The following is a 27,795-nucleotide window of genomic DNA, read 5'->3' on the forward strand; positions in this document are numbered from 1 at the left end:
TCAAATTATTTAAACCTGTTTTCCATACAGGCAGTAATTTACTGTAAATTAAACTCAGTGGCTGACTGTGTTAATGCAAATTATGGAAGAAGTAATAAGGAGCACAGAGTGGCACTGTGGTGGTCTCTCCTGCCTTAAACATTGTAATTGGTATATTCATTTGGATAAAATATTTAGCTACCTAAAAACTCCAGAAACACAAACTGTGTGTTTTATCCATGAATTGATTCATTATATTTACTGTCCAGTTGTATATTAAGCTCTGTAATTGCACTATAAAAAAGATTTCTTATTTGACCAGGGGTAATCCTGCCCCCATTCTTAGGGGGTAACGGTCACGGGGGGTAAAAATAAGGGTAAAAACTTTCATGGGAGGAAATATGTGTTGTATTTAAGCTGGGATTCAAATGCTGTTTTAATGTCTTTCAGTTATTTTATTGTCCTGGGTATGACGTTAAACTGAATCCGGCCCTGGAAGCGGTCCTCCAACTTGCAGGGAAATCATGGGGGTTGGTGGCAGGATTGGCACTCCAGCCACCGTAAAAAAACTTCACAAAGCTCCGAGACGACAGAAAGGACTCCTTTTTACTCTCCGCGGGAGTAGCTCTGCTGCAGCCACCCATAGGAAGGGGATGGGGGAAAGCCCTTGAAGCCCCATTTCCGGAAGAATCGAAACCGTTGGAGAGCCAACAGGGTCAGGTTTGTTGGGGATCGGAACTGGTTTGGTGCTGAGGCATTGCCCGTTGCATGGCAGCACTCGAGACCCAATTTGAGGAGGCCCATACAGTCGGGTGCATGGAATGTCTTGTCTCTCCAGCAAGATGATCATCTTCCACTGCTGTCGGAGGAGCTGCATAAACTCCACATTTCAGTGGTGGCACTCTCTGAGGTCCACAGACCGCCGACTGGCCAGATCTCTGTAGGTGGACACACCTTTTATTGGTCTGGTCACTCTGATGGCTGTCATACTCGGGGAGTAGCTGTTGCTGTAGCAGATTGGCTTCTTCCAATGGTGTCCGATGTCGCTCCTTTCAATGAGCGTATTATGAGCCTCAGATTATGGCACTCATGCTTCATCCGCGGTCAGTGATGTCTCTGCGAGGGAGACATTTTATTTGCAGCTTCACTCAGTGGTTGATGGGTGCCCAGAAGGTGACACTTCACTGGTCATGGGTGACTTCAATTAAACCACTGGCACTGACAGGGCTGGCTATGAGGATTGTCTCGGTCCCCATGGGTCTGGTGACTGTGGTGAAAGTGGCTCCATGTTCCTTGACTTTGCAAAAGGTCAGGGGCTGCGAAACGCTGGATCCTGGTTCCAGCGCCCTAAACCACATTGTTGGACTTGGTACTCAAATACTGGTGGGACCGTGAAGAAGATCGATTACATCCTCGTGGGCAGACGCTGGAGGCTCTTGCAAAACTGCAGGGTCTACAGAAGTGCCCAGTTTGTGAATTCTGACCACAGACTTGTTGTTGCTACTCTTAGGATCCAGCTTAGGTCCAGTAGGTTACCACCTGCTAGGTAAATGAGGCTGGACTTGGCCAGACTCCAAGACCAGGCTGTTTCTAATGAGTCTGCACGCAGTTTGTGTGAGAAACTTTCAGATTTGGATACGACTGCCGATCCTAATGTGATGAGGGAAACCTTCCGTGAAAAGACCCTGAAGGTTGCTGAGGGTTGTGTTGGTGTTACCGGTGTTCCCAGAAGGAGGTGTTTCATCTCGCAGGGCACCCTGGATATCATTGCACGGCTCAAATACTGTACAACTCTGGTCTGTACCGGGAACTGAGAAGGACGGCTGCAAGGGCTCTGAGGGAAGATAAAGAGGCGTTTGTTTGAGGAATCTGTGAGCAAGTGACACACCATCTGTGGTCTAGCGACCCATGTCCTGCGCATTACGCACATCTGAATCTGTTCCTCGGAGAGTCGCAGTCAGGGCAGCTGATGGAACGATCCTTACGGATGACACTGCAGTTGTAACCCGCTGGGCTGGCTACTTTGAGCAGTTGTTCAAAGCTGATCCTCCGGCTAAGACGTTGGATACCACTAGGTCCACGGTTCTTGAGGCTGATCCTCCAATTAGCTGTGAACCACCCAATCTCACTGAGACTCAACAAGTGGTGAACCAGCTGAGGGGGGAAAGGCTACAGGGATCTGTGGTATCTGGGGTGAACTTCTCCAGGCGGGTGATTCTTCCTATGAAGTCAGTAGACGGATTGGGAGAGCATGAGGGGGCCATGAGGTCACTGGAAAGGGGTGTGTGGCGCTCCCGATATCTATGCAAAAGGACAAAGGTCCAAGTCTTTAGAGCCCTGGTGCTTCCTGTCTTGCAATATGGTTGCAAGACATGGACATTATCCAGTGACCTGAGACGAAGACTGGACTCCTTTGGTACTGTGTCTATCCGGAAAATCCTTGGGTACCGTTGGTTTGACTTTGTGTTGCTCATGGAGTCCCGAATGAGGCACATGACCTGCATTGTGAGGGAGTGTCAGTTACGGTGAGGGTGATCCGGCTCATAAGATCCTCATTGTTGGGGACCCAAGTGGCTGGACCAGGCCAATGGGTTGCCCACATAACACCTGGCTGTGGCAGATAGAGGGTCACTTCCGGAGGGTGGGACTGGACTGTGTGTCTGCCTGGGGGGTTGCAAACCAGGATCCCGAGTTATTTTGTCGTGTAGTGGGTGCGGCAACGTGCTATACCAGTGCATGCTCCCCAACTTGACTTGAGTCATTTAGTCTTTATGCACTTATTCTAAGAGATAACAGAGACCATGATAAAGATTTGGGGAACCACCATAATGACCCTGTATAACTGAAGTTGAATAACAAAGAAAGAATACACAATAATTGCGGAGACGTCTTTCTAGGCATGAGTTGTCAAATGTACTGATTCAAGAAAGCGGATCTTCCAGTCTTATGTTCTTTCAGTAGAAAGAGGCGGGTCCAAGTTGACGGACCCCTGGAAGTGACATCAGTAGTGCTATAGCCTTCAGTCTTCCGGTTTGTAAAGGGAGGAAGAGAAAAGGCATTAGGACACAGTGCCAACCCTGGGCGTGGTGGAGCAATCACCAGGGCCTTTAAGACGTTCCCTATGCACACACATGTGACATTATGTATCTTCATTTATGTTCTGTGTGTTCTGTGGGTGCTCCCATAAGAGTCAGGCCACCTGCCCACCACCATCAAGGGAGTGCTGTCAGCTCTATGAAGCCTGAGGAAACACCAAAGACCCTGGCAGTTCAATGATTGCGCTTGTGGTGGTGAGTTCTCTAGTGATTAGGAATTTATTTCCTGGGTATTTTTGAACCCTTGCTCTATTTTTTGAATTTGCTTTCTGGATTACGTGTTTGGACATTGTTTGACTTGAAATGGCGTCTCAGGCATTTCCTGCTTCTACTGAGCTTCACTGTGTAACAGAGCTATTTTGAAAATAAATCTTTTATTTATAAAAATACTATGTTGCCCTTTTTGTGACTAATTGGGGTTTGGCAGAATCTCCCCCTTATAGTGGGCATTTTGAGTCAGTGTTTCAAAACAATTTAGGGGGACAAAATATAACATGGGGGAATGTCTTATAAATAAAGTTGATTTTTTTATGTGAACTACTGTATCTTCCTATAGAAATGGCCTTCCATGCTTTCCACATTTTCCCAACCTCCTAAATGCTTCATGTAATCATCATCCATCAATCAACCAACAGCCACCTGTCATTGCTCCTCCCACTTGTCTCAAGGCTCATTTAATTGGTTAAGTGTCCAAGTGATCAGGGACCAATGAGCCATCTGTGTTATGTCTCCCTTGCTGGGGTTCAAATTCATGTTTTATGTCTCTTTTGATTCTTTTACTTATTTTTGATTTTGTCGTGCCCATCAGTTGCCTTAGCTATGCTCCATGTGTTTTGTGAGAGGTCCACCAAGAGGCAGAGCCACCAGCTAATCACTGCCAGTAACTGCCCACCACCCCATAAATCCAGAGGGTCTGCCCCAGCGGTCAATTTCGGACATGCCTGTGTTTTGTGCTGTGCTTCTGCATTTTGAATTTTGATCTTAATGCTCCATATTTCACTATGTTTTTGGTTTACTGTATGGAGATTTTGTTCTACTTAGGCAAGTCCTTTGCTTCCTGTGCTCCACAGAGCTTCATTGTTATTAAAGAGCATTTTTACGAGTAAACATTCTTAATGTATAAAGATTTGGTGCTTGACCTTACTTAGTCGGTTTTGACATGATATCCCCCTCTAGTGGGCATTTTTGGAAGTGCCTTTGGAACTTCTTGAGACTTAATGTGCTTTGCGACACAGAGTCCACAACAATCTGGCAGTGACGTGCTTGTCCCACCCCAGCTTAAACTCATCCTGTTCATTTTATTAACTTTATTAGCAAAAGGTGGAGTTCCAGGTAAATGCAAATACAGATCTTGGTCTGGTACTAGGTTGTAGAGTTATGTGACTTAGCCTTACAAGATTTGAATCAAATTATTTCACTATCCATCATAATAAAAGAATAAGTGTCTGTGTATCTCTGTGTCTACCTGGTTGTTATGTCTCTGGCACTCCAACAAATGGTGCATCAGAAACATTTGCAGTAAAAAATGCATTTCATTTGTCATTCCAACAGATGGCACATCACAAACATTTGTGGTAATGAATTTCATTATGGCAAATATTTGTGATGTGTCATCTACTTGAATGACAAATGCAATACATTTTATTATTCCATGCATTACAAAATGCATTCCAATAGACAGTGCAATACAAACGTATGATGATTACTTAGAGTTCAGTTTATCTGGTAGCACAGATAGCATTTCAGAAAAAAAAAATCACCACTTGTAATTACAGTTGCCTTTGTATCAAACTACAGCCGGAAATTCAATAGCCTAATTGTTTATTGTGACAAATCTATTAACCTGTGTTGGATTAAAAAAAAAGCTCATTATTTCATTTAGGGCAAACGTGTCATTTTTTTGTAGATGAAATACAGGAATGCACATTGAAAATCAGAAGGGATTTTTCTTTAGAAAAAAATAAAATATCTTACTTCAACTGTAACTAGAGCCACTTTAATAACTAACTTTGGCAACATAATTAACTTGAAAAAATGACAAAATCTTTCACTGCTGTAGGACAATATTCCATTTTTTGAAAGTGTTTATTAAGTAGATACTGGGGATATTGTCTTGCTGATGGGGAGTTTGCAGTAACCCTGAAACTGACTTAATTAGGCTGCAATTTACGGATAGAAATCTATCCCTTTTGTATGAGAAAACGAGTGTTATATTTTTAAATTATTTGGTGTAATATATCCATCTAACTTGTTGTACTATTATTTTGTACAGTCTGTCAATTTACCCCATTCTGCTAATCCCTCTTCAGGGTCTCAGGGAGCCAGCCGTACTCTGCTCGGCACCTCCCATTGAGTACCGCTTGTAACCCACCTGTTGTTAGCCGTTCTGCGCCCCCTGCCGGATTTGCTGTGACACCACCACCTCTGCCGACTTTCCGTAGAGGCATCTACCAGCTGGGCGGTGGGAGAGAACACGCGACGTCAAGCCCCTCCAGCAGTCAGCTTACTCCTGCTTTTCATTCTCATTCACCACGCCCCCTCGCCCAGTTCAAGGCACGCGTCATTTCTAAGCCGGAAGTGCAACTATTATTTCCTGTTAGCAACCACATCAAGCTGTTAGTTTCTAAGAGGGATATTTTCGGAACTACTGCGTGCTTTCTTCTTGTCTTTTGAGTGAGGAAACAGCTCTTCGTAGGACGTTTTGTAGCTGATATTTTTTTCTGTAAGTTGTTTCAGACTGTTTTATGTTGAATACAGCACGCCGCTTCCCAGAATTAATATCAAAATAAAACGTTTCAGGGTTTTGTAGAAATGCGTTCATCTCCCGATGGCGACTTTTCTAGTTTATGAGGTTAAACTGTTCCCCCATCTGCTTCAAATATAATGTTGCACGTTTTAATATTTTATTACAAATAAAGGGAGTGTGTTGCCAATAAAATTATACAATGAAGGGTCGAATAGTACGTCTCTTTTATATCATTGTGTTTACGAAAACAAGTGTACGTAATCTTACTGCAGTTTTAATCACTTACTGGGCCGGTGATTTTCCAGTATAATAAATTTCTTGAGTTACAGAAATGTAATATTATAAAAATTACACTAAAATGTTCATTACATTTATCTTTGAATACAAAAAAATGTATTGTATCAAAATTAGGAGCCACTGCTTGTTTTTGTTACATTAGTTTTGTGGCGCCAGAAAGTTATCAATCTATCTATTATATTGTGCCTTTCACATCTATCTATCTATCTATCTATCTATCTATCTATCTATCTATCTATCTATCTATCTATCTATCGTGCCTTTCACCCATATACGGTCGTATATGTTTTGGTGGGGCTGTGTGGTGTAGTGGTTAAGATTTTGTACTTTGTGGGTTCAAATCCCACTGTTGACACTGTGTATCCCTGAACACGTTACTTCACCTGCTGGTGCTCCAATTGGAAAACCCAAACACATGTGACAGACTGTATGTTTTAAGTCATCTTGGATAAATGTATGTGCCAAATAAATAATATCTATCTATCTATCTATCTATCTATCTATCTATCTATCTATCTATCTATTATATAGTGCCTTTCACTCTATCTATCTATTATATAGTGCCTTTCACTCTATCTATCTATCTATCTATCTATCTATCTATCTATCTATCTATCTATCTATTAGTGCCTTTCACCTACCTATTTATTATATAGCATTTTCTTACCTACAGTATATGTGTGTATTTAAAATATTATTTTCAAGAAATAGTGAAGTGTTTTTTTCCTTAACACTTCGTTGTTACTCTGCTGTGGTGTGATGATTTGTATTCGGCAGATGCCTTTACTTGAGCCATTTTACAATATTAATATACATTATACAGTTATGTACATATACCTTTGGATAGCAGAAGCACAGGCCAATTTAGCAATTGCTAAGTGAATCAAAGTCTGTGAATGAAGAAGCAGCAGCAGTCTTGGGGTTTAACATACAGTACAGGCCAAAAGTTTGGACACACCTCCTCATTCAATGTGTTTTCTTCATTTTCATGACCATTTCCAGCACTCCATCACTGTCCTTCTTGGTCAAATAGCCCTTACACAGCCTGGAGGTGTGTTTGTTTCATTGTCCTGTTGAAAAATAAATGATCGTCCAACTAACCTGACTTCTGCTCAACACAACTGCTGGTCCCAACCCCATTGATAAAGCAAGAAATTCCACTAAATAGCACCGATAAGGCACACTTGTGAAGTGAAAACCATTTCAGGTGACTACCTGTTGAAGCTCATCGAGAGAATGCCAAGAGTGTGCAAAGCAGTAATCAGAGCAAAGGGTGGCTATTTTGAAGAAACTAGAATAGAAAACATGTTTTCAGTTATTTCACCTTTTTTTGTTAAGTACATAACTCCACATGTGTTCATTCATAGTTTTGATGCCTTCAGTGAGAATCTACCAATGTAAATGGTCATGAAAATAAAGAAAGCACATTGAACGAGGAGGTGTGTCCAAACTTTTGGCCTGTACTGTACAACAACTATATCATATTCCCAGCCTTTGGAGTTACAAAGAATACAAAATACAAATGGGTTAGCTTTCAGCAGATTCTGTTACTTGCACCCTTTTGAGCTGTATGCAAAACATACTCATCAAATGAATCCCAAACACAGTTAGGTGCCGCATTATGACTCCAATTCCTGAATTGTTTGAAAACAGAGCCGTCTACAGAGAACATGTGGGACATCAGGGTTTAGTAACGTTTAGGGCTGTAGTGCTTTTGGACCCTCAGATATACTGATGAGCAGGTGAAGACTGACTCACTCACAACACAATTTTGGAAACTTGTGCCAAGCTCTTCAATGATGATATCTATAGAAGCCACTTTGTTTTTATTATTATGTTGATTACCCTTGTGTTGTTCACACAGGTAATAACCACACTGTTAAAATCATCCATCCATTATCCAACCCGCTATATCCTAACTACAGGGTGACGGGGGTCTGCTAAAATCAACATTAACCAATTGGTATGTGTAACTGTTGTTTTAGTTAAGTCTTTTTATTTTTATTATTTTTAGTTTAGCTGTCAATGCTGGATCATGTAGGCCTATGCCCAGCATTAAAGTCATAGTTGTCCAAAATGAGCCCCCTTCTTTTCCATTTAAAACCCCAAAACTATACAAAATGCAGGTGGCAAACTGGATAAATTTATTTAGTTGTATGAACATTAGCCTGGTTTAAATTAATTAACAGTTTGAGAGTCATTCGTTAAAAAAATAGAAACAGAGCTAACTTTTGAAGGGGGGAAGAAAATAATTAAAAAAAAACAAAAAAACAACAAAATAAATAGCCTGTTAAGCCATGGGGTATGATTTGAGTGCAAGGTCACACACTACCAGCAATTTAGATTTAATATTTTTGGTATCCAGAAGTCTTTGCTACAAAAGTGAACCTGGCAGATAGAAACTACAGAGCCATCTCCTTTTAAAATGCTAACTTGTCTGCAGTTCAAAAACAAGGCCATTCGTGTTTGCTTCGCTACGCAGTAGTCTCTCAACTAAAGTCAGTTCCTGCATTGACCACTTAACAGAAACTTTATCCTCTGGTCCTTCACGTCCTTCCTTTCAGTTAAAAGTTTAGTATTTACTAAATTAGTATTTTTGTACTAGAAAGAAAAACTACATCTATGCATTTTTTTTAATTTTCTTTAATGTGCTGTAATTTCTACACCCAGGTAGAAAAGTGTGATATGAAAGTTATCTTGTGTTTTTTCTGTTATGAGTAGTACACGTATTTTAAATCATTTTCACTCCTCTTATCTTGTAATAATTTTTTTTTCCTTAAACAATCCTTCTCCTAATTGGTATGCTTTTTATTAATGTCTAAGTCTCTAGCTATCCTTGTATAAAACCCGAGGACTCATAATGTCTTTAATTTGAAGTAGATTTATAATTGCTGTCATTCTATTTTTAGGCTGATATCAAGAGTCAAGATGAGTGAACAAATAAAGTTCATTGTTGATCAGCTGAATAAGGAACCCTTCAGAAAAAACTTCAACCTAATAACATTTGATTCGTTGGAGCCAATGCAGTTGTTACAGGTGCTCAATGATGTACTGGCCGAGATTGATCCCAAGGTGAGTTTTAGAGTAGAATTGCATTACAAAATAATTAGATAAAAGCAGCATAATTAACAAAATAAGAGAAGTCTCTGTAAGTGTGTTCTGCTGAAAAAGCGAACAAAACAGAAGAGCCCATTGCTGATATTCATCTTATACATAACAACCATAATTTGATACAGACATGGTTTAAACTGATGATAAACAGTTGATTCAAAATGAATCTTGGTGGTTAACCATTCAAATTGGGCACATGTCACTCCTCTTTTCAGATCACTACACTGTAGCTCACATATTATGTTCAAATCCTTGATGTTTGTCTACTGTACTGTAGCTGTGTAAGCCCGTGCTGTAAAAAACCCGAGATCCTAGTAACTACTGAAATCGTCAGAAAAAAAACTGAAATGTAGAGATGGCAGGTAATTGAAAGGAATGACTCTGGGCATCTCTCTCTCTCTCTCCTAGGAGGATTCGTTTTGCTGACGTGCTCGCATCGTTTGTGCATTAGCAGCGGGAGGAAAAGTAAAATGGGTACCGTTCTTCCGATGTTAGCGGCTAAGCGACTTTGGTTTTCTTTGGAGGTTTCGTTTTTCAGATGTGCTCGCCCCGCTTGTGTTATTAGTAGCTAAGTGAGTTTTCTGTTTCCTCGGAGGTGAAGCTCTTACCCCGACTCCACCTCTCACTTCCGGGCCGGACAGACACACACTTCCACGCGTAGACATTTTTATATATAAGATGTGTAAAATATGCACATAGACACACTATATGGTATATGTGTGTACATACTGTACAGTGAATTAAAAAAAGTATCCAGACCCCTTCACTTTCTGTACACTTTGTGTTGTAGATTTAATTTTATATGAATAAATTTGCCTTTTTTTGTCCATCAATCTACACTCAATAATGAGAAAGTGAAGCTGTGTTTTCAGAATGGTTGTAATTGGCTTCAAAATGTCAAGATTTTTTTTTTTTGCTAAAATATTTAAAAATAAAGACTATGGAAAATTAAAATAGAGCATGTACAGGAAGCACATTCAGACAGGATCGAGTTTTTGTATTTTTGTCCTGGAACCCCACAACCCTGTCACACTGTTTGCTTATTTATGGCATCGGGGAGAAACAACAAGTCCGTTTTCCGGCTTCAGTATGTAAGATGTGTGTGTTTGTGTTTGTGGCTTTTTGGCCCTTGGAGACACTTGTGAGATCCTATGCCCATTCTCAACCATTAAGGTGTGGTGATGATTGCTGTCTTGTGATGCCATCGCTGTGTGGTATCAAATCTCAGTCCAGATTCTTTTCTGGTATAACGAGCTACTCACCTCGTTGATTTTGAAATTCGGACTCCCTCAATATGTTCAAGAAGCGCTTATTTAATTAATTTCTATCTGATAGCTGTGGGTATTTGTAAATCTGGGAATTATCAGTAGCTTTTATTTTATTCTGAGCTCTTCACTTGTGGAAATCAATTTTGTACCCTTGTCCTGTAACATCATCGGTTTGATGTGGTGTGGAATGTTGCTCATGGAGTCCCGAATGAGGCACATTACCTGCATTGTGAGAGAGAGTCAGTTACGGCACTACGGCCATGTGGTGTGTTTCCCCGAGGGTGATCCGGCTCAGAAGATCCTCATTGTTGGGGACCCAAGTGGCTGGACCAGGGCAAGGGGTCGCCCACGTAACACCTGGCTGCGGCAGATAGAGGGTCATTTCTGGAGGGTGGGACTGGACTGCGTGTCTGCCTTGGGGGTTACCAACGGGAATCCCTAGATGTTTCTTCTTATAGTGGGTGTGACTGTACCAGTGCCCCAACTTGACTTGTCCTGTAACAATTGTTCCCAAACAGTCCCCAAACTGAAGTTACTTGATTATGTTGACCTCTCTTGGAAGCAACTTTCTATAAAAGCATCTGCTGTGCAAATAAATGTAAATATGATGTATATGTAAATTCCAAAAGTCTTTTGTTTCAAACTGGTTGTACTATGGGTCAGGTATTGAGATACCTCCTTGGTTATCCCTGTTTAATGGCAGGATCAAAAGTAAGAAAACAAAGAAAACGACCTCTGCTGCTTATGTGGTGTACAGGAGATCTGTCTCTCCTGAATGCGGGTCCTGAATTGAACAGTCACACCCGGTGCCCAGACCAAATATATAACACTTTCCTGGAAGGGGGACCTTGGGAGCATTTGGAAATTCTGGTCGGGGGTTTTCCATGTTGCTGCCATTCTGAACTGTAGATGGAGGAGTAAAAAACGTTAGCAACAACACGGTCTGTTGGCAACTGATTGCGATGACTTAAACTCCCATGCGCATATATATGGTGCTTTATATGTGGGATGCTAGTAAAAACATAAAGGAAAAGTTCATTCAAAATGTGAATCTAATTCAAACACTTATGCGATAATTTACACTACATTCCTTTTTGATGCAAATATTGTTGTTTACAGCAAAATATTAATGTTCGAGAAGAAATGCCCGATCAGACAGCAAAACGCATGTTCAACGTCCTTGGAGTGCTTAAGTACAAACCTCCTGGAAATCCAGCAGATGTGTAAGTGTTCCTTTTTTGTTCATTTGAACATCCTTAAACTTGCCTAGTTTTGTGCATGCTGCGCCAGATCATTGTGTATGTATGTGAGCCATGTCTAGGTTTGAAATAAACACAAAGCACCCTTGATGCTTTTATTATTGTATGTTCTTCAGTACCAGAACACTACTAAGACACTAGGAATACTGAATCAATAACTTTGCGGCACACTTTATTGATTTAATCTCCTTTTTTCTTCTGTTTGCAGGAGTAATTTTCGCCAGGGCTTAGTGACTGGTGCTAAGCCAGTTATCCATCCAATTTTATACTGGCTGCTACAGAGAATGGCAGAGCTGAAAAAGAGAGCTTATCTGGCTCGATATCTTGTAAAGCTGGAAGTACCTGCTGAATTTCTGCAAGAGGATGTTGTAATAGACACGTATCATCAGGTATGCTTATTACTAATAAACATTTCTTTTGCACTTTACACAGTTTTCTGTGTATATAATAATTTTTACAAAATTCAAGTATACTTAAGATGATGTTCTAAAGAATTAATCTTCTTCTTTCGGCTGCTCCTGTTAGGGGTTGCCACAGCAGATCATCTTTTTCCATATCTTCCTGTCCTCGTCATCTTGTTCTGTCACACCCATCACCTGCATGTTCTCTCTTGGCACATCCATATACCTCCTCTTAGGCCTTCCTCTTCTCCTCTTACCTGGCAGCTCTATCCTTAGCATCCTTCTCCCAATATACACAGCATCTCTCCTCTGCACATGTCCAGACCAATGCAATCTCGCCTCTCTGACTTTGTCTCCCAACCGTCCAACCTGAGCTGACACTGTAATGTCCTCATGTCTAATCCTGTCCATCCTCGTCACACCCAATGGAAATCTTAGCATCTTTAACTCTGCCACCTCCAGCTCTGTCTCCTGCTTTCTGGTCAGTGCCACCGTCTCCAACCCATATAACATAGCTGGTCTCACTACCATCCTGTAGACCAGGCATGTCAAACTCACTACCATTGGTGGGCCGCTTCGACTGCCATATGTGTGTCAGCAGGCCGCACTGTAACAAATACTATTATACTATTATACAAAGTTACTGTAGCTTTCTTTCCAATACTGAAAACTTTTAAAAATGTAACACTTAAAAGTTTAAAGAAAAGCAATTTATTTCTATATACTCTCTGTGCAACAGCATACAATTAGAGTCTTAGCCTCTTAGCTAGGTCCTTATATTATTATATTATATTCATTATATCAGGCATGTCAAACACACTACTAAATCTTAGCATCTTTAACTCTGCCACCTCCAGCTCTGTCTCCTGTGCCACCGTCTTCTGCCCATATAACATAGCTGGTCTCACTACCATCCTGTAGACCTTTCCTTTCACTCTTGCTGATACCCGTCTGTCATAAATCACTCCTGACACTCTTCTCTACCCATTCCACCCTGCCTGCATGCTCTTCTTCACCTCTCTTCCACACTTCCCATTACTCTGTACTATTGATCCCAAGTGTTTAAACTCATCCACCTTCGCCAACTCTACTCCCTCATCATCACCATTCCACTGACCTCCATCATATTTACACACATGTATTCTGTCCTGGTGGCCCTACTGACCTTCATTCCTCTCCTCTCTAGAGCATATCTCCACCTCTCCAGGGTCCCCTCAACCTGCTCCCTACTATCGCTACAGATCACAGTGTCATCAGCAAACATCATAGTCCACGGGCACTCCTGTCTAATCTCGTCTTTGAATTGTACTTTTAATTACTTACTGCATATGGTAAAAAACTATAAATCAGAATCCATCCTCCACCCATTTTCTAAACTTGTCTTTTCCATTGCAGTGACTACCAGTTATTTAACTGTACCTTTTGATGAGATGTGTCTCCACATAGATGAAATAAATCGTTTCTGTGTATTTATAGTTTTTGTCATAATGTATGCTTTACACAAAAAGCAAAGAATTTGCACTACAGTATTTTAAAAATATTTATCTAGTTCTACTGACTAGAAACAGATGGTCACGCAGTAATTAGAACTGCTTCTTCACAGCCCCAGAAATCTGTGCTTCATTCCTATCCTCGTATGCACATTTTTCCCATACTCAGATCTGTTCTTTGCAGGTCCTCTGTTTTACTTCCATTACCCACAGACATGTAGTTTAGGTTAGGTTAACTGGCCTTGTGCAGCTGAGTGTGCCTTTTGATTGATTCACACCTCGCCTAGAGAGACTGGGTTTCTAAATAACATCCAGTGCTGCCAGCATAGACTCCCTGTCCATAGTCCTGTAGCACTGTAATGGAAGTATGCTGTTAATTTTATTTTCTGTGTTTGATTTATGAAGTATGAAGAGCTGGTGGAAAGATTCAAAGGCCTGCATAAAGAAAGCGAGCAACTGAAGAGTTCTGGATTTTCTACCGCAGAAATTCGAAAGGTACCAACATAACAAATGCAATGTACTGTCCATATATGTTTTGAAAAAAAGGATCACTCAAATGCTAATACGTGTCATCACAGGGGCCTGTTTCTTTCATAACTCTGTCCAGCTTTGAATAACCATATTATTTACATCTCTATTATAAAAAAAAAAAATCTTTGGGAGGGAGACTAGGGAGACGAGACGTGATCTTCTCAGAAGACAATTTGACGTCCCGTCAGACAACATTTAAAACAAGTTCATGGACATTTAACCTAGCAGTTGTTGGATTGCTTTTGGCAGACACACTTCATGTGCTCCCAGCTCTTAAAACATCGACAAGCAAAACACGCAGCTTGGCAGTAGCAGAAAGCCAGCAGATGATCCGACCACTTCTGCTTGCATGCGTTCAGCCAACCCCTCCTTTCACAACGCGAGTGGCAGAGATGTGAAGTGGCAAAAGTACAGCTGCTGTACAGGCTTTGAAATGATTGACGGGCAGCACGACAGCAGCAGCAGAAAGACAGGAGATGATCCGACGGCATCTCCTTAGCATCCGTTCAGCCGCCCCCACCTCACAACGCGAGCGGCGTTATGTCCTGCTAGAAAGATTTAACCACGCCTGGGGCCGGAAATAAAGGACAAGTATTGTTTTTACAAACGTTTTAAAGTAAAAGTGAAAACAATGCATATGTAACAATTCCCATGAAAATAACAATATCTTTAAATTGTATATCCGGTAAACCAAACATGGGTGTGGGAGAGCAGGAGGCGGAGCCCCCTAGTTTTAACAGTGAACAGCCTTGTGCCAGGTACCACATACAAGACGTATCATTATGCCAACAGCAGGTGCTAGTTTATGAATGTGACAATGTGGTGTTCATGCTGTGATAATAATAATGATGACCTGGGCAACAGTATTTTTTAAGATAAAATGTAATAATACCATCTTTCCATCTTATTCAGATTTGGCTTCTTTTTTTTTTTTTTGGTAGGATATTGGTACTATGGAGGAAGAGAAGGATCAGCTTGTCAAGAGAGTGGAGCGTCTGAAGAAAAGGGTAAGGCTGTTAAGACTGTAAAGTAATACTCTCGAAATCCTTGGCTTGTTAATAAGGTTCCTTCAACATTCAAACACAAATTGAGATAAGTAAACTGTGGCTCGAGTTAACAAGATCAGGTATCGGATTTGACTGGGTTAAATGAAAGGTCATGTTGTCTTGGAGGACTTATTTTGGTATTAACAGGTCATTCCAGCTTGGAATTATGCCACTCAAGTAGGTAACTGATATAACGTTTATAATCTTAAGTATCCTTCTGAGACTGTTGTGGGAAATCTGGAAGAACATGGCAGCAGTTTGTCTATTTTTACATTAGGTGGAGACAGTTTCCAATCACCAACGGATGCTTGAAATGGCACGACAACTGCGTGTGGAGAAAGAGAGAGAGGAGTCTCTAGCCCAACAGAAACAAGAACAGAAAAATCAGGTAACAAAATCTTATTTGTTGAAAAATACTGATAATTTATTAAAAATCTGTGCAATGTTATTTTAAGAAAAAAATGAAAATAGCCCCCTTTATTTACAGCAAACAGGTGTTATTAATATATTTTTTTCTTTGTTGGACACTCTACATTTTTTTTAAATAATGGGCCCAATAATCTGGGAAGGTAAACGGTTTCTCTTCATTCACTTGATATTTTCATTAAATGGGACAAAGGGGAAGAAAAACCAATGGAATATCTTCACACATCCTAACAGAAGATACTTATTAACTCCATCCATCCATTTTGTAACCCACTATATCCTAGCTACAGGGTCACGGGGGTCTGCTGGAGCCAATCCCAACCAACACAGGGCACAAGGCTGGAACAAATCCCGGGCAGGGCGCCAACCTACCGCAGGTCGTGCACACCCACACACCATAGGGCCAATTTAGAATCGACGGTGCACCTAACCTGCATGTCTTTGGACTGTGGGAGGAAACCGGAGTTCCCGGAGGAAACCCATACAGACACAGGGAGAACATGCAAAATCCACACAGGGAAGACCCGGGAAGTGAACCTGGAACTCCTTACTGCAAGGCAGCAGCACTACCCACTGCGCCACTGTACCGCCTACTTAGTAACTCATTTGAGTGAATTAATTTTTATTTTCTTTCTGTGTTACGTAAGGTGCATTCATAATGGCAATACATTAAAATGTATGATGCTTCAAAAAGTCATCGGTCCTGTGTAAATATTTTATTTTCTTTATTTTTCATATACTAATAACTTTTTGTTATAGTGAGGAATTGGGCTTGTTAATTGTTTTAGACAGTACTCAGTGTAACATTTTCAGAATTTTTTTTATTTTTCTACAATAAATACCTAATGTTTTATATTTAGGCAGGTTTTTACAAAAAAAAAACAGAAAGCTCCTTCCATCTGCCTTCTGAGTTAGTGCTGCAGCTTCACAAGTGCAGAGTTGCTGCGTTCAAATACCCACATAGATACTGTTGGTTTGTTTGTTTGTTTGGAATTTTCTGTACCTCAAAGGGATGTTAATTAAGTTGACTGGCACTCAGATTGGTGTGAAATAAATAAGTGATTGTGAGTGTGAGCCATGATAGATGGCCATCCTTTCTTGGGTTCATTTCTGTCTTGCATATAGTGCTGCCGAGACAAGCACTAGATACAATTCCTAACAGCAATAGTTGGGTTTGAATAAAGCATAAGGACCACCTTAGCCATTACAGGGTTAAGAAGAATGAAATATAGCATATACTGTATAAACACCCCTACACGTACAGTGGAGTTAGAAAGTATTCCAATCCCTTTATTTTCATCAGACTTGTGAGTTGTAGGTTTAGTTTTAAATTGATAAATGTGCTATTTTTGCCAATCCATCTACACTCAATAACCCATCGTGATAAAGTGAAAAGATGTTTTCAGAAAGGCTTGCAAATTTATTAAAAAAATCAAAAACTGAAGTCTCTCGTTTATATAATTATTCAGAGCCTTTGCTGCGGCATCCTGTTTGCTTTCATTTTCCTTGAGATGTTTCTAGAAGTTGATTGAGTCCTCCTGTGGCAAATTGAATTGATTGTACATCATTTAGAAAGACACATGTGTACGTTTGTATAGAACAAGAGTTCCCAAACTTTTTTCGGCCACAGACCCCTTTACCAAAACTTTTAAAACCGTTGACTCCCTATTTACAGTACTTTACTTACTCAAATTAATAAATTTGTACAGTACTCGATATTAAATATTTCACTAGATATCAAACTTTTCATTTTAATCACTTGACCTCCATAAGAACTACAGAATATGGCATTATCTTGTCCAACATTTAATATCGAAACTTGCACTAATGAAAATTAAAGTAAAAAAATACGAGCAGAGTTTTTTTTACATTTTTGACATTTATGAAATAAATATCTAAATTCAAAAGAGGTACAAATAGTCCAAGCTGTACTGTCTGCATTTCGTTTTTGGTTCAGTCATATTATTATCTGAAGAAACAAAAACTTTTATTAACAAACAATTTCGACGGCCCCTGTGATAAAAAATACAAAACAATAAAGTACTTATTTGAAACAGAAGATTTTTGTTCAAACTCGAATAAACAAACTGTGTCCGCTGATTTTCTTTTTCGTAGTACTGCTCCTCAATAAATAATTATATTCAAAGTTCAAATCACAAATAAGTACATGTCACATCAAACGAACCAATTTATAATGTTTTATGAAAGCAAGACTGATAGATTCTGCTAATATCGAATATCCGTCTTCTCGTCCCACCACGAGCAAGTGCGGACATGCAATAGTTTTTAATGTCCACACTTGCTTTGATACGTTGCACAGACATGTTTGTGCTACGTGTATTTTCATGCATTCTTATGTGTGACTCTTTTAATAACACATTTTACCTTTTCGTTCGCACGTTTGGTATGTAATGTGTTTTTATCAAAAAAGTGTTTTTTTGAATTATTTAGGTACCTATTGGGAATCATAGATATTTTGAAGTAACAAACAAATAGCATTAGTAAGGGGGTCTAGTTTTGCTGTTGTCGACCCCACACTTTTTTACTGAAACTATCAACCCCTAGAAAGTTCAAATCGATCCCAGGTTTTCGATATCGACCGGTTTGGGAACTCTTGGTATAGAAGGTTCTACAATTCACACTGCATCTCAGGACAAAAAGTGTAGTTCACAATACTCCCTATTGACCTCTATAATGAAGTTGTGGTGATACATAGATCAGGACAAGGGGGATAAAACCATTAACAAAGCTTTGTGGCCAGGAGCACAGTGGTTTCAGTAACTGTGAAATGGAAGACGTTTTGGAGCCACCAGGAGTCTTCCTTGAGTTGACCATTCAGACAGACTGAGTATACTTGGCAATGGAGGTAAATAAGAATTCAATGGTCTCTCTATTAGCGCTTTAAAAGTCCTCTTTTGAGATGGGAGAACCTGTCGAAAGAATGACAATCTCAATAGTAATCCATCAATCAGGTGGAAACCTCTCTTGAGTAAAAGGCATATGACAGGTCGGAGTTTGCCAGATGGTATTTAAAGGACTCTGAGAAAAAACATTCTCTGGTTAGATAAGACACAAATTCAACTCTTTGGGTAAAACTCCAAGCAATGTTTCTGGTGCTGACCTGGGACTGCTTATCACTTGCCTAATACACACACACACACACACACACACAAATGGGTGCTTATTTTGTTAGTATTTGTTTTTGAATGCCATTCTCCTTTTAGATACCAGTAATGAATGCTTCAGACACAGAAGTTGGTGGGTAGGATTTGTCAGTAATTAGTATTGACCCATTTTAGATGTATAATTAGAGCACAAGGTTGTCTTCTTGACTATCATGTAAATTATATATAGTGCTTAGAAGTTGTAACAAGTTTTTAAAAGTTAGGAACCATTGTTGTATACATTTTATATTTTCATCTTAAATTTTTTGTTCAATCAAAAATAGTTTTAAGCCTTAAAAAAAAAAAAGAGGATCATGTACTGATATTAAATGCTTTATTTTTAAACAACAAGAAAATTAGCCTTCCATTCATTCATCCATCATCAAACCCACTTAATTCAGTGCAGCGTGGTGGTCTGACATCAGAGCCTACCCTGGAAACATTAGCTACAAGTCTGAAACAAAACCTGGACAGCTTAACAGTCCTTCACAAGCCATTTCACCTAACATGCAGATCTTTGGGATGTAGGTGGAAAACTGTGGTAACCTCGGAAAAATCCATGCAGTGTACATTCCACGATTTAAACCCATTCATTTGGGTACAATGCTAACCTAAGATAATTCTATATTATTAGCTTTTGTGCAAAATTAAGTGAACTTGAAAGGTTGATTAGCCAGCCAGGTAAGTATAAATAGGTGCTAAAATAACTGCAGGCTTAGATGATTGATCAAAAGGCCAATCTCAATATGAAGGGCAAAAAATGTTAGTATACCCATGTGTGCCATTATTTACACATCATACCATGATGTGAAGAGACTTTTGCACATCTCAGAGACTTTGCTGTAAGTTCTCATTATTCGAGAGAGACACCAAATTTCACGATAAATGGTTTAGTAATTGATCAGTGCATTGAATGACCAATATCCCCCGTAAAGTGAACATTTCAGGGCCTACCTAGAAATAGGCATCCTGTAGATTTATCATACAGAGGAGCAAGTAATTTTATACAAAACCACATCAATGGATCTTGGAATCTCCATTGCTGCAGCTGATGTGTATGTCCTACTTCAACAATATGGCACAAAATGAGTAGTGGTGGCTTTGAAAATAAAACTTTTTGTACTAAAAAAAAAAAAAAAGAAACGGTTCTGCTTGTGTTATTGAAATGATTATTTGAATGATCCCATAAATACCTGGAAGGATATTTTGTGGAATGATGGTTCTAAAATTGATCGTATTGGTCACAACAAAAAAAATAGACTTCTTGCCCAGTTTTGAAAAATTGTGATAGGGAGTGTTTAAAGCTGCTCTTTAGTGCAAAAATCTGTAAAACTTGCCATCATTTAATAAACTATGACTTTGAGAGGTTCAGAGGAAAATAGTTATGGAGAAAATCAGGCCCTTATTAGCTGAAGCTGAAACATTAAAGGAAATCTGTTAAAAAATGTATTAAAAGGTAAGGATTTCAAACATGAGCTGTACAGAAAAGTTGTACCCAGACCTGATCTGGACTATTTATATGAGAAAGCTCACAGTCCTTGAGCAGGTGACACAGAGTGTCCAAAATTCCTTACAGCTGATGTGATAGAATAATGGCAAACATTTGACTGCTGTCACAGCTGGTGAAGGACATGCCACTCTTTGTAATGAACTGAAAACTTCACTATCTGTTGCTCAAGGAATGGTACGTTTTCTATTGTGTGCAGCAATTCCCCTTAATCAAAATGATGAAGATTCAGCTTAGGTCCAGTAGGCTACCACCTACTAGGAGAATGAGGCCAGATTCCAAGATCAGGCTGTGTCTGACGAGTTTGCACGAAGTTTGTGTGAGGAGCTTAAGGACTTGGATGCGAATGCTGATCCTAATGTGATGTGAAAAGAGCCTGAAGGTTGCTGAGGTTTGTGTTGGTGTTACCAGTGTGCCCAGAAGGAGGTGTTTCATTTCGTACGGCACCCTGGATCTCACTGAGAGGCATTGCAGCGCATAGTTTAATGGCAACTCCAGTCTGACCAAGAACCTGCGAAGGACAACTGTGAGGGCTCTGAGGGCAGATAAGGAGATGTTTGTTAGAGGAATCTGTGAGCAAGTGACACACCATCTATGGTCTAGTGACCCATGTCCTGCTTATAGAGGAATCAAAGCATTACACACATCACAGTCAGAGCAGGTAATGGAACAGTCCTTAATAGATGACACTGCAGTTGTGACCCACTGGGCTGGGTACTTGGAGCAGCTGTTTAAAGCTGATCCTCCAACTAGGAAAGGCTACAGGGATCTGTGGTGTCCGGCGTGAACCTCTCCAGGCTGGTGGAAAGGCTGTTCTATGTGCAATGCAAGCAATCTTTGCTTCCATTTGGTAGACAGGCGTCATCCCAACTGACTGGGTGATTGCCTGGATTACGGCAACTACAGTGGCATAACACTGCTCTCGGTGCCGTTGTACCCTCAAGATGTTTATCATCGATTACATTAAGGATTCTCATGGAATGCAAACAGGAATACTGTCAGAGTTTCTTCCTTTGTCGATTGTCGTGAAGCATTTGACTCGGTTGATCGAACTATGTGGGACATCCTGAGACTTAACAGGATTCTCTCCAAGATTGCTGGATATCATGCCCAGCCTGTACATCGGTACTGTGAGTGCTGTGAAGAGTGGAGACAGAACCTCTGCATTTTTCCCAGTTGATTCTGGGGTTCATCAGGGGTGTGTTCTTGCCCCTACTCTCTTCAATGCTTGTGTGAACTGGGTGTTGGACAGGGTCATTGGGTCCAACGTCTGTGAGGCATCTGTTGATGAAGAAAGATTCAGTGATCTTGACTTTGCCAATGATGCTGTGATCTTCGCGGAGTCCGTGAAGGCTCTGATCGGGGCGCTCAAGAGACTGAGTGAGGAGTCTGAGTGTCTGGGCTTGCGAGTGTCCTGGATAAAAAACAAGATCCAGGCCTTTAATGATCTCTGGGGCACGGCCGTCAGCAGTGTGTCTGTCTTCGGAGAGAGCGTGGATCACATCAATAGTTTTATTTGCCTCGGCAGCAACATTAATGTTTCTGGAAACTCTTTCTATGAAGTCACTAGACGGATTGGGATAGCACGGGGGGTCTTGAGGTCGCTGGAAATCCAGATGTCTTTGCAAAGGGTGAAGGTCCAAGTCTTCGGAGTCCTAGTGCTTCCTGTTTTGCAATATGGTTGCGAGAAATGGATGGTATCCAGTGACCTGAGATGAAGACTGGACTTCTTCAGTACTGTATCTCTTCGGAGAATCCTTGTTACCACTGGTTTGACTGTATCGAATGAGCGGATGCTTATGGAGTCTCAAATGAGGCCTGCATTGTGAGGGAGCGTCAGTTATGACACTACGGCCATGTGGTGTGATTCCCCGAGGGTGATGCGGCTTGGTGACTGTTGATGACTCGAGCATCTGGACCAGGCAAAGGGGACACCCACATGACATCTGGCTGCGGCAGATTGATGGTCATTTCCATTAGGTGGCACTGGACCGCATGTTTGTCTTGGGGGTTAGAAAAACAGGATCCCAAGCTGTTTTGTCATGTGGCGAGTTCAGCAACACACTGTACCAGTGCATACTCCCCAACCTGACCTGACCTTTTCTCAATCATAATATGAATTACAAATCTTATGGAAAAAAGTTTAAAATATTGTAGGAAGGGTTACAAAATATTTAAGCAAAATTTTACTTAAATTTATGGTTTCTGATTGAATTCCAGAAATCTGAAAATATTCTTTATTATTACAAAAACTAAATGCATACCTCCAAATGAGCAATTAATCATCATTGCACTAACTTGATCAGGGACTTTTGCCCAATAAGAAAGACCCCAGGTGGGTGTGGGATACTAATGAGCCCTCAGCTATTTCCTTTGCAGTTGCAGTATGTTCCAGTGAGTGACATAAATCCTACAATGCAGCTTCGAGTTTTTGAGAAGAAAAAGTTTGCCTTGTTAGTGTGTGTGTCTGTACCCCAAACAGTCATAATGTCCTGCCTTTCAAGGGACATTGGACTTGTTTCTCAAAAGGTGCTGTCCGGTAACCATGTAGTACTTCTGGGAGACTTTAACTTCCATGTGGTTAATGGTGGAGATACCTGGAGGAGTACGATTTGGACAAATAGCTTGCCTCATCTGAATCTGAGGGGTAAATTATTGCTGGGTTTCTGTACTAGTCATGGATTGTTCATAATAAATACTATGTTTGGAAACAAAAATGCTTATGCAGTGTGTAACTGATAGCAGAGTACCTTGGAGCAAAGGTCACTGAGTAATACTTATCTAAAGAGAAGTCATGAGCTGTTAACTGATCGCCACTTGGTGGTTACCTGACTTGGGTGGCGCTTCTACTGGACTCACCTGGAACATCAGTAGTAAGGGTAGCTGTCAACTTGTCATATCATTCTCACACTTCATAGCACCATTTAGTAATTTATATCATCCCCATAATAAATCATGTGTTAATGCCAATTTCTTTTATTATTTATGTATCTGATAAAACCATTTTGTTTTTCACTGTTTATTATTTATCAAATTCCCTCTCCCACTTTTTAAGGTAAGATTTAGAGATTTTTTAACATTTTTGTGCTGACAGTTCCCATTTTATGCCTGATTTTTGAAGGCGATTGTCTACTTTTTGGTAGATTTACTTTGAAGTTAATTGCACTAGCAGTACTTGAAAGAATATCTTTGCCTTATCCAGATACTGTATTATATTCAAGATGTATTAACATAGTTATAGTTATTAACTAGAAAAAGCACTAACTATAAGCACTGTCTACTTTCATATTAATATTCGTTTATAATGGCATGCAGGTTTGCAGTGATACCGTGCTATAGATATAATTTATTTTTTCTTTGTCTATGTTCAATTCCAAAGCTGTTCCACACTGAGCAGAGGCTGCAGAGATCCCAACAACAACTGAAAGACCTTCGACAGGCAGCAGCAGATGCAAAGCCAGAGAGTAAGCACATAGTTAACAGCTATTGTTTGTACCATGTACCCATGCCAGAAAAGAGTGCAAAGAGCAAAGGGTGACAAACGAGAACATGACTCGTATTACTTCACTGTAAATTGATTTGGACGAATTTAAGCACAGAGGCCTTGCTCAGCTTTGATGTACATGCTCATTCCATTTGTAGCATTTTTCTTCACAGTGATACCACCAGACGGCATGCTGTTCTTTATTATATGCTAAAAGTGCTTCTTTGTTAATAAATCAAATATTATGTTTAATAAATGTTTTAAATGTTGTTATTTGTTTAAAGTGAGTTGTAAACATTTAAACATTTGAAAGTTAAACCTATAATTAGTCCTTTTATCATTTTTTATAGGTGGTTGAATTGGCTCCTAATTCACTATGAAACGCTATTTGAGTAGTGAGAAAATCGCTATATAAATGTAAAGAATTATTATTTAAAATCAAGGAACTGGCCAATTTAAGAAATTATAATGATATATTATTTGATTTCTTTTATCTGCTATTATTTTACAGCAGTATATATTGAATAGGGACGGCACGGTGGTGCAGTGGGTAGCGCTACTGCCTCGCAGTTAGGAGACCCGGGTTTGCTTCCCGGGTCCTCCCTTCTTGGAGTTTGCATGTTCTCTCCATGTCTGCGTGGGTTTCCTCCGGGTGCTCCAGTCCAAAGGCATGCAGGTTAGGTGGATTGGCGATTCTAAATTGTCCCTAGTGTGTGCTTGTTGTGTGTGTGTGCCATGCGGTGGGCTGGCATCCTGCCCGGGGTTTGTTTCCTGCCTTGCGCCCTGTGTTGGCTGGGATTGGCTCTGCCAGATCCCTGTGACCCTGTAGGTAGGATATAGGATAATGGATGGATATAGTGAATAGACATACAAGGTCATGCAAGAATTTGTTGAACTATGTAAACCTATTCCTGTGGTTTTCTATGGATCCTCCTGCTTTCCAAGATGCTGATATTATGTTAACTTGGCTAACTTCTCTAAACAACCCTCTTTAATGAAAGTGTGGGTTTGTCTGTGTGCCAATTAGAACTGGCAGTGTAGATGCCAACACTCTGCAACCTTGTATTTAATATGGCAGGTTCAGAAGATGTATAAATCAAATTTCCAGTAAGGTCCTGTAAAGTGCCTTATTAATTGAAAAGACATTTTCCTAATGCTGATGGATAATGTGCACTCTTACCAATCCATTCTAAGGTGAATCTTTCTTATTGTTTTAACAATTATCATGGATATGTTTGATAAGGCTTATAGTTTGGTAAACAGTATTTACAAGATGAAGGAAATCCACTTACTTAGCCAAGTTGCCCTCCTTAAACACAGTGGTTATAATCTTGTAAAAATTTAATTTGCTCCAGTTTGAATTTAATTAAAGATGGCAAATTAAATGATGGTTCTGGAAGAAGTAATATTCTCAATATAATTTAAGTGTTCATGAAACTAACCCTGTTTACTGATTAGAATTTACAGTGTTTAAATAGCCAATGCAATAAAAATGCTAATGATTTTGTACTTGTAAATATAAAAGCTTTTTTTTAAGTTTGTTTTCATGCTAGGGGAAAAACACTACAGACCTTGCCTTTTATTATGAATTGACTAGAACAATAACGATACAACATAGAAGATGAAACATTTTATACGGTTCGTTTTTGCATTTTTATTGCCTTTAAAGAAACCGAATGCATAATTATGCTAATTGAAATTGGCAGGTGTTTATGCATTCATTTATAGGCACCATTTTGTGTTTGTGGTATAAACTGCTGCATTTTCTTGTAAAGCAGTAATTAAAGAGAATAAAGGAAGATATATGTGTTAATCCTTATTAAACTGTTTATTTTAGGCTTGATGAAGAGACTAGAAGAAGAGATTAAGTTTAACTCTTACATGGTTACTGACAAGCTACCTAAGGAAATTGACAGCAAAAAGCAAACATTGCAGAACCTGCAGAAGGTTGTTTCTGAACCCGCCATGGGACAATCTGAACTTGCAGAACTTGAACAAAAGGTAATGAATATAAATACAAAACAGCAATTTATCTCCTCCTTTGAGTAAAGTCTATTATTTTTGTTCAGATGTCTGTGAATTGTACTAAATAGTTATTGTTCTATCAAACAACTGAATACATTAGTGTATGTTTCTATTGTAGCACCACCATGACTGCAGATTTCATTGACATTTACCTGTACTGTTAAGATACGATTCTGGTTCCCCAAAGATGTGTACTGACCTCAGTTTCAGAGGAATAGGAGAATGGTTACAGACTGAAATATAGCAACTAATTTCTGGCAATTGTGTCAAACCAAATAAATATTGATTCATGCAGGAATTAACCCTAGTAAGACTCAAAGAAGCCCTGTCGGTTTATAATCAGTTTATTGACCAGCTGATGCCATGTAAAGCCCTATTTGGAGGGGGTTAAGTTTTGCACCTGTAGATGGGGTAAAGTAATAATTACCACAGGACCTCTGTAATTTTTAAGCTGTGTTTGGACAGGATTAGTTTTTACACCAGGAGGTGGTGTACTGTAAAGTCAGTGGTTTGCCAACAGTGCTTTTCTCTAAACCAACATTTTGCTTTTTAGTTAATACTAGCAAAATACCCACACTTCGCAGTGGAGAAACAGTGTGTTGAAGAAGTTATGAAAAAGAAAAGGAAACATTTTAAAAATAACGTAACATTTGCTTTCTATTCGTTTGCATAAGCACAGTCCTTCACCAGCAATTATTTAATGTTAGCTCAGACCCGGCACTTAAAAGTTTCTGTCGCACTTTTGCTGAGTTTGTGCCAAACACTATTCTATCCCTGACCATCTCATTTTGGTTTGCATAAGCACAGTCCTTCACTAGCAATTTTAAAAACGCCAGCGGCAGCGTGTCTATAAACTTAATTTAAACTTACGGTTTACATCGTGCTTTGTTTCCGCAGTATCTGCAATTATGAATATGCTTGTATGTGTCACTCGCTTTATATTCTTTTGCGGCCTTCTCAATTGTGTAATGTATTTTTTGTTCAGCGCTCTCTCTACGTACTGCGTTCACAGTCAGTTCACGTGAGCCGCTCTGATCTTGCGATGCCCACGGCTTTATTTAATGTTAGCTAAGACCCGGCACTTAATAGTTTCTCTCGCACTTTCGCTGAGTTTGTGCCAAACACTAGACCATCTTATCTTCGTTTGCATAAGCACAGTCCTTCACCTGCGAATATTTACCTTATATGGACAGGCACTCAATTACATAGGAGGCGTGATGATGCGGGACGCAACTCCACCTCGCACTGTGACCGAGCTGCAGGCTATGGCCGTATATATGATCGAAAGTAGGTTCCAGTTATGACCGTTACACGTAGAATCTAACTTTTGTAAGTAAGCTGTAAGGAATGAGCCTGCCAAATTTCAGCCTTCCACCTACATGGGAAGTTGGAGAATTAGTGATGAGTGAGTCAGTCAGTCAGTGAGGGCTTTACCTTTTATTAGTATAGATATGAGTACCATCAGTCAGACATCTTAGCAACTCTTGTTTAGGAAAACAATGTGCCTATTTGCAGCTGTAAGAGGGGCAGCCCCACACTTTCTAACTTTTCTATATAAATTGCCAATAGCAGCGCACCAACGGACCTCTGAAGCGATACTACACCCCCAGTTATTCAGCATGCACAACAAGATGTATACCGACAGTATACCATTTTAGGCACAAGGTAAAGTAATAATTACCAGGGACCACTGTATGTTTAGTCCAATTGAATCACCCAAACGACAAAGAGTGCACAAACCTCCTTAAAAATGTAACAATGTAAATATTATACAATATTTATTTGTGACCTTTCATTGCTTTTATTGCAGTTATATGAAAAAAAGAATTAAATAATTTGACTGATGGACTGTTTATTGTCGGGCGTAAACAGAACATGCATACCAATTGCATATTTGCTCCACTTCTTTTAAAATAGTGGATGTATAATTTCAAGCACAAAGCATGATGTGATTATTCAGATATTG

The 27,795-nt window shown here is 39.8% G+C and overlaps 1 protein-coding gene across 2 annotated transcripts in view; it reads left to right on the top strand.

The window, feature by feature from the left end:
• Nucleotides 1–5,668: 5,668 nt before the first annotated feature.
• Nucleotides 5,669–27,795, top strand: part of ift81 (intraflagellar transport 81 homolog) — a 70,152-nt gene continuing 48,025 nt past the window's right edge. Inside the window, exons 1-9 of one of the 2 annotated variants that reach the window (XM_039772145.1) lie at nt 5,669–5,796; nt 9,027–9,189; nt 11,616–11,719; nt 11,964–12,144; nt 14,052–14,141; nt 15,119–15,184; nt 15,501–15,611; nt 23,700–23,784; nt 25,642–25,805. In XM_039772145.1, the coding sequence (XP_039628079.1) occupies nt 9,046–9,189; nt 11,616–11,719; nt 11,964–12,144; nt 14,052–14,141; nt 15,119–15,184; nt 15,501–15,611; nt 23,700–23,784; nt 25,642–25,805 (945 nt within the window). In that variant the 5' untranslated portion in view covers nt 5,669–5,796; nt 9,027–9,045. Of the gene's footprint in view, nt 5,797–8,009; nt 8,081–9,026; nt 9,190–11,615; nt 11,720–11,963; nt 12,145–14,051; nt 14,142–15,118; nt 15,185–15,500; nt 15,612–23,699; nt 23,785–25,641; nt 25,806–27,795 lie in introns of those variants that run through there. The other variant, XM_039772146.1, reaches the window with a different exon arrangement.

This window comes from Polypterus senegalus, chromosome 12, assembly GCF_016835505.1.
Source record: "Polypterus senegalus isolate Bchr_013 chromosome 12, ASM1683550v1, whole genome shotgun sequence".
NCBI lineage: Eukaryota > Metazoa > Chordata > Cladistia > Polypteriformes > Polypteridae > Polypterus > Polypterus senegalus.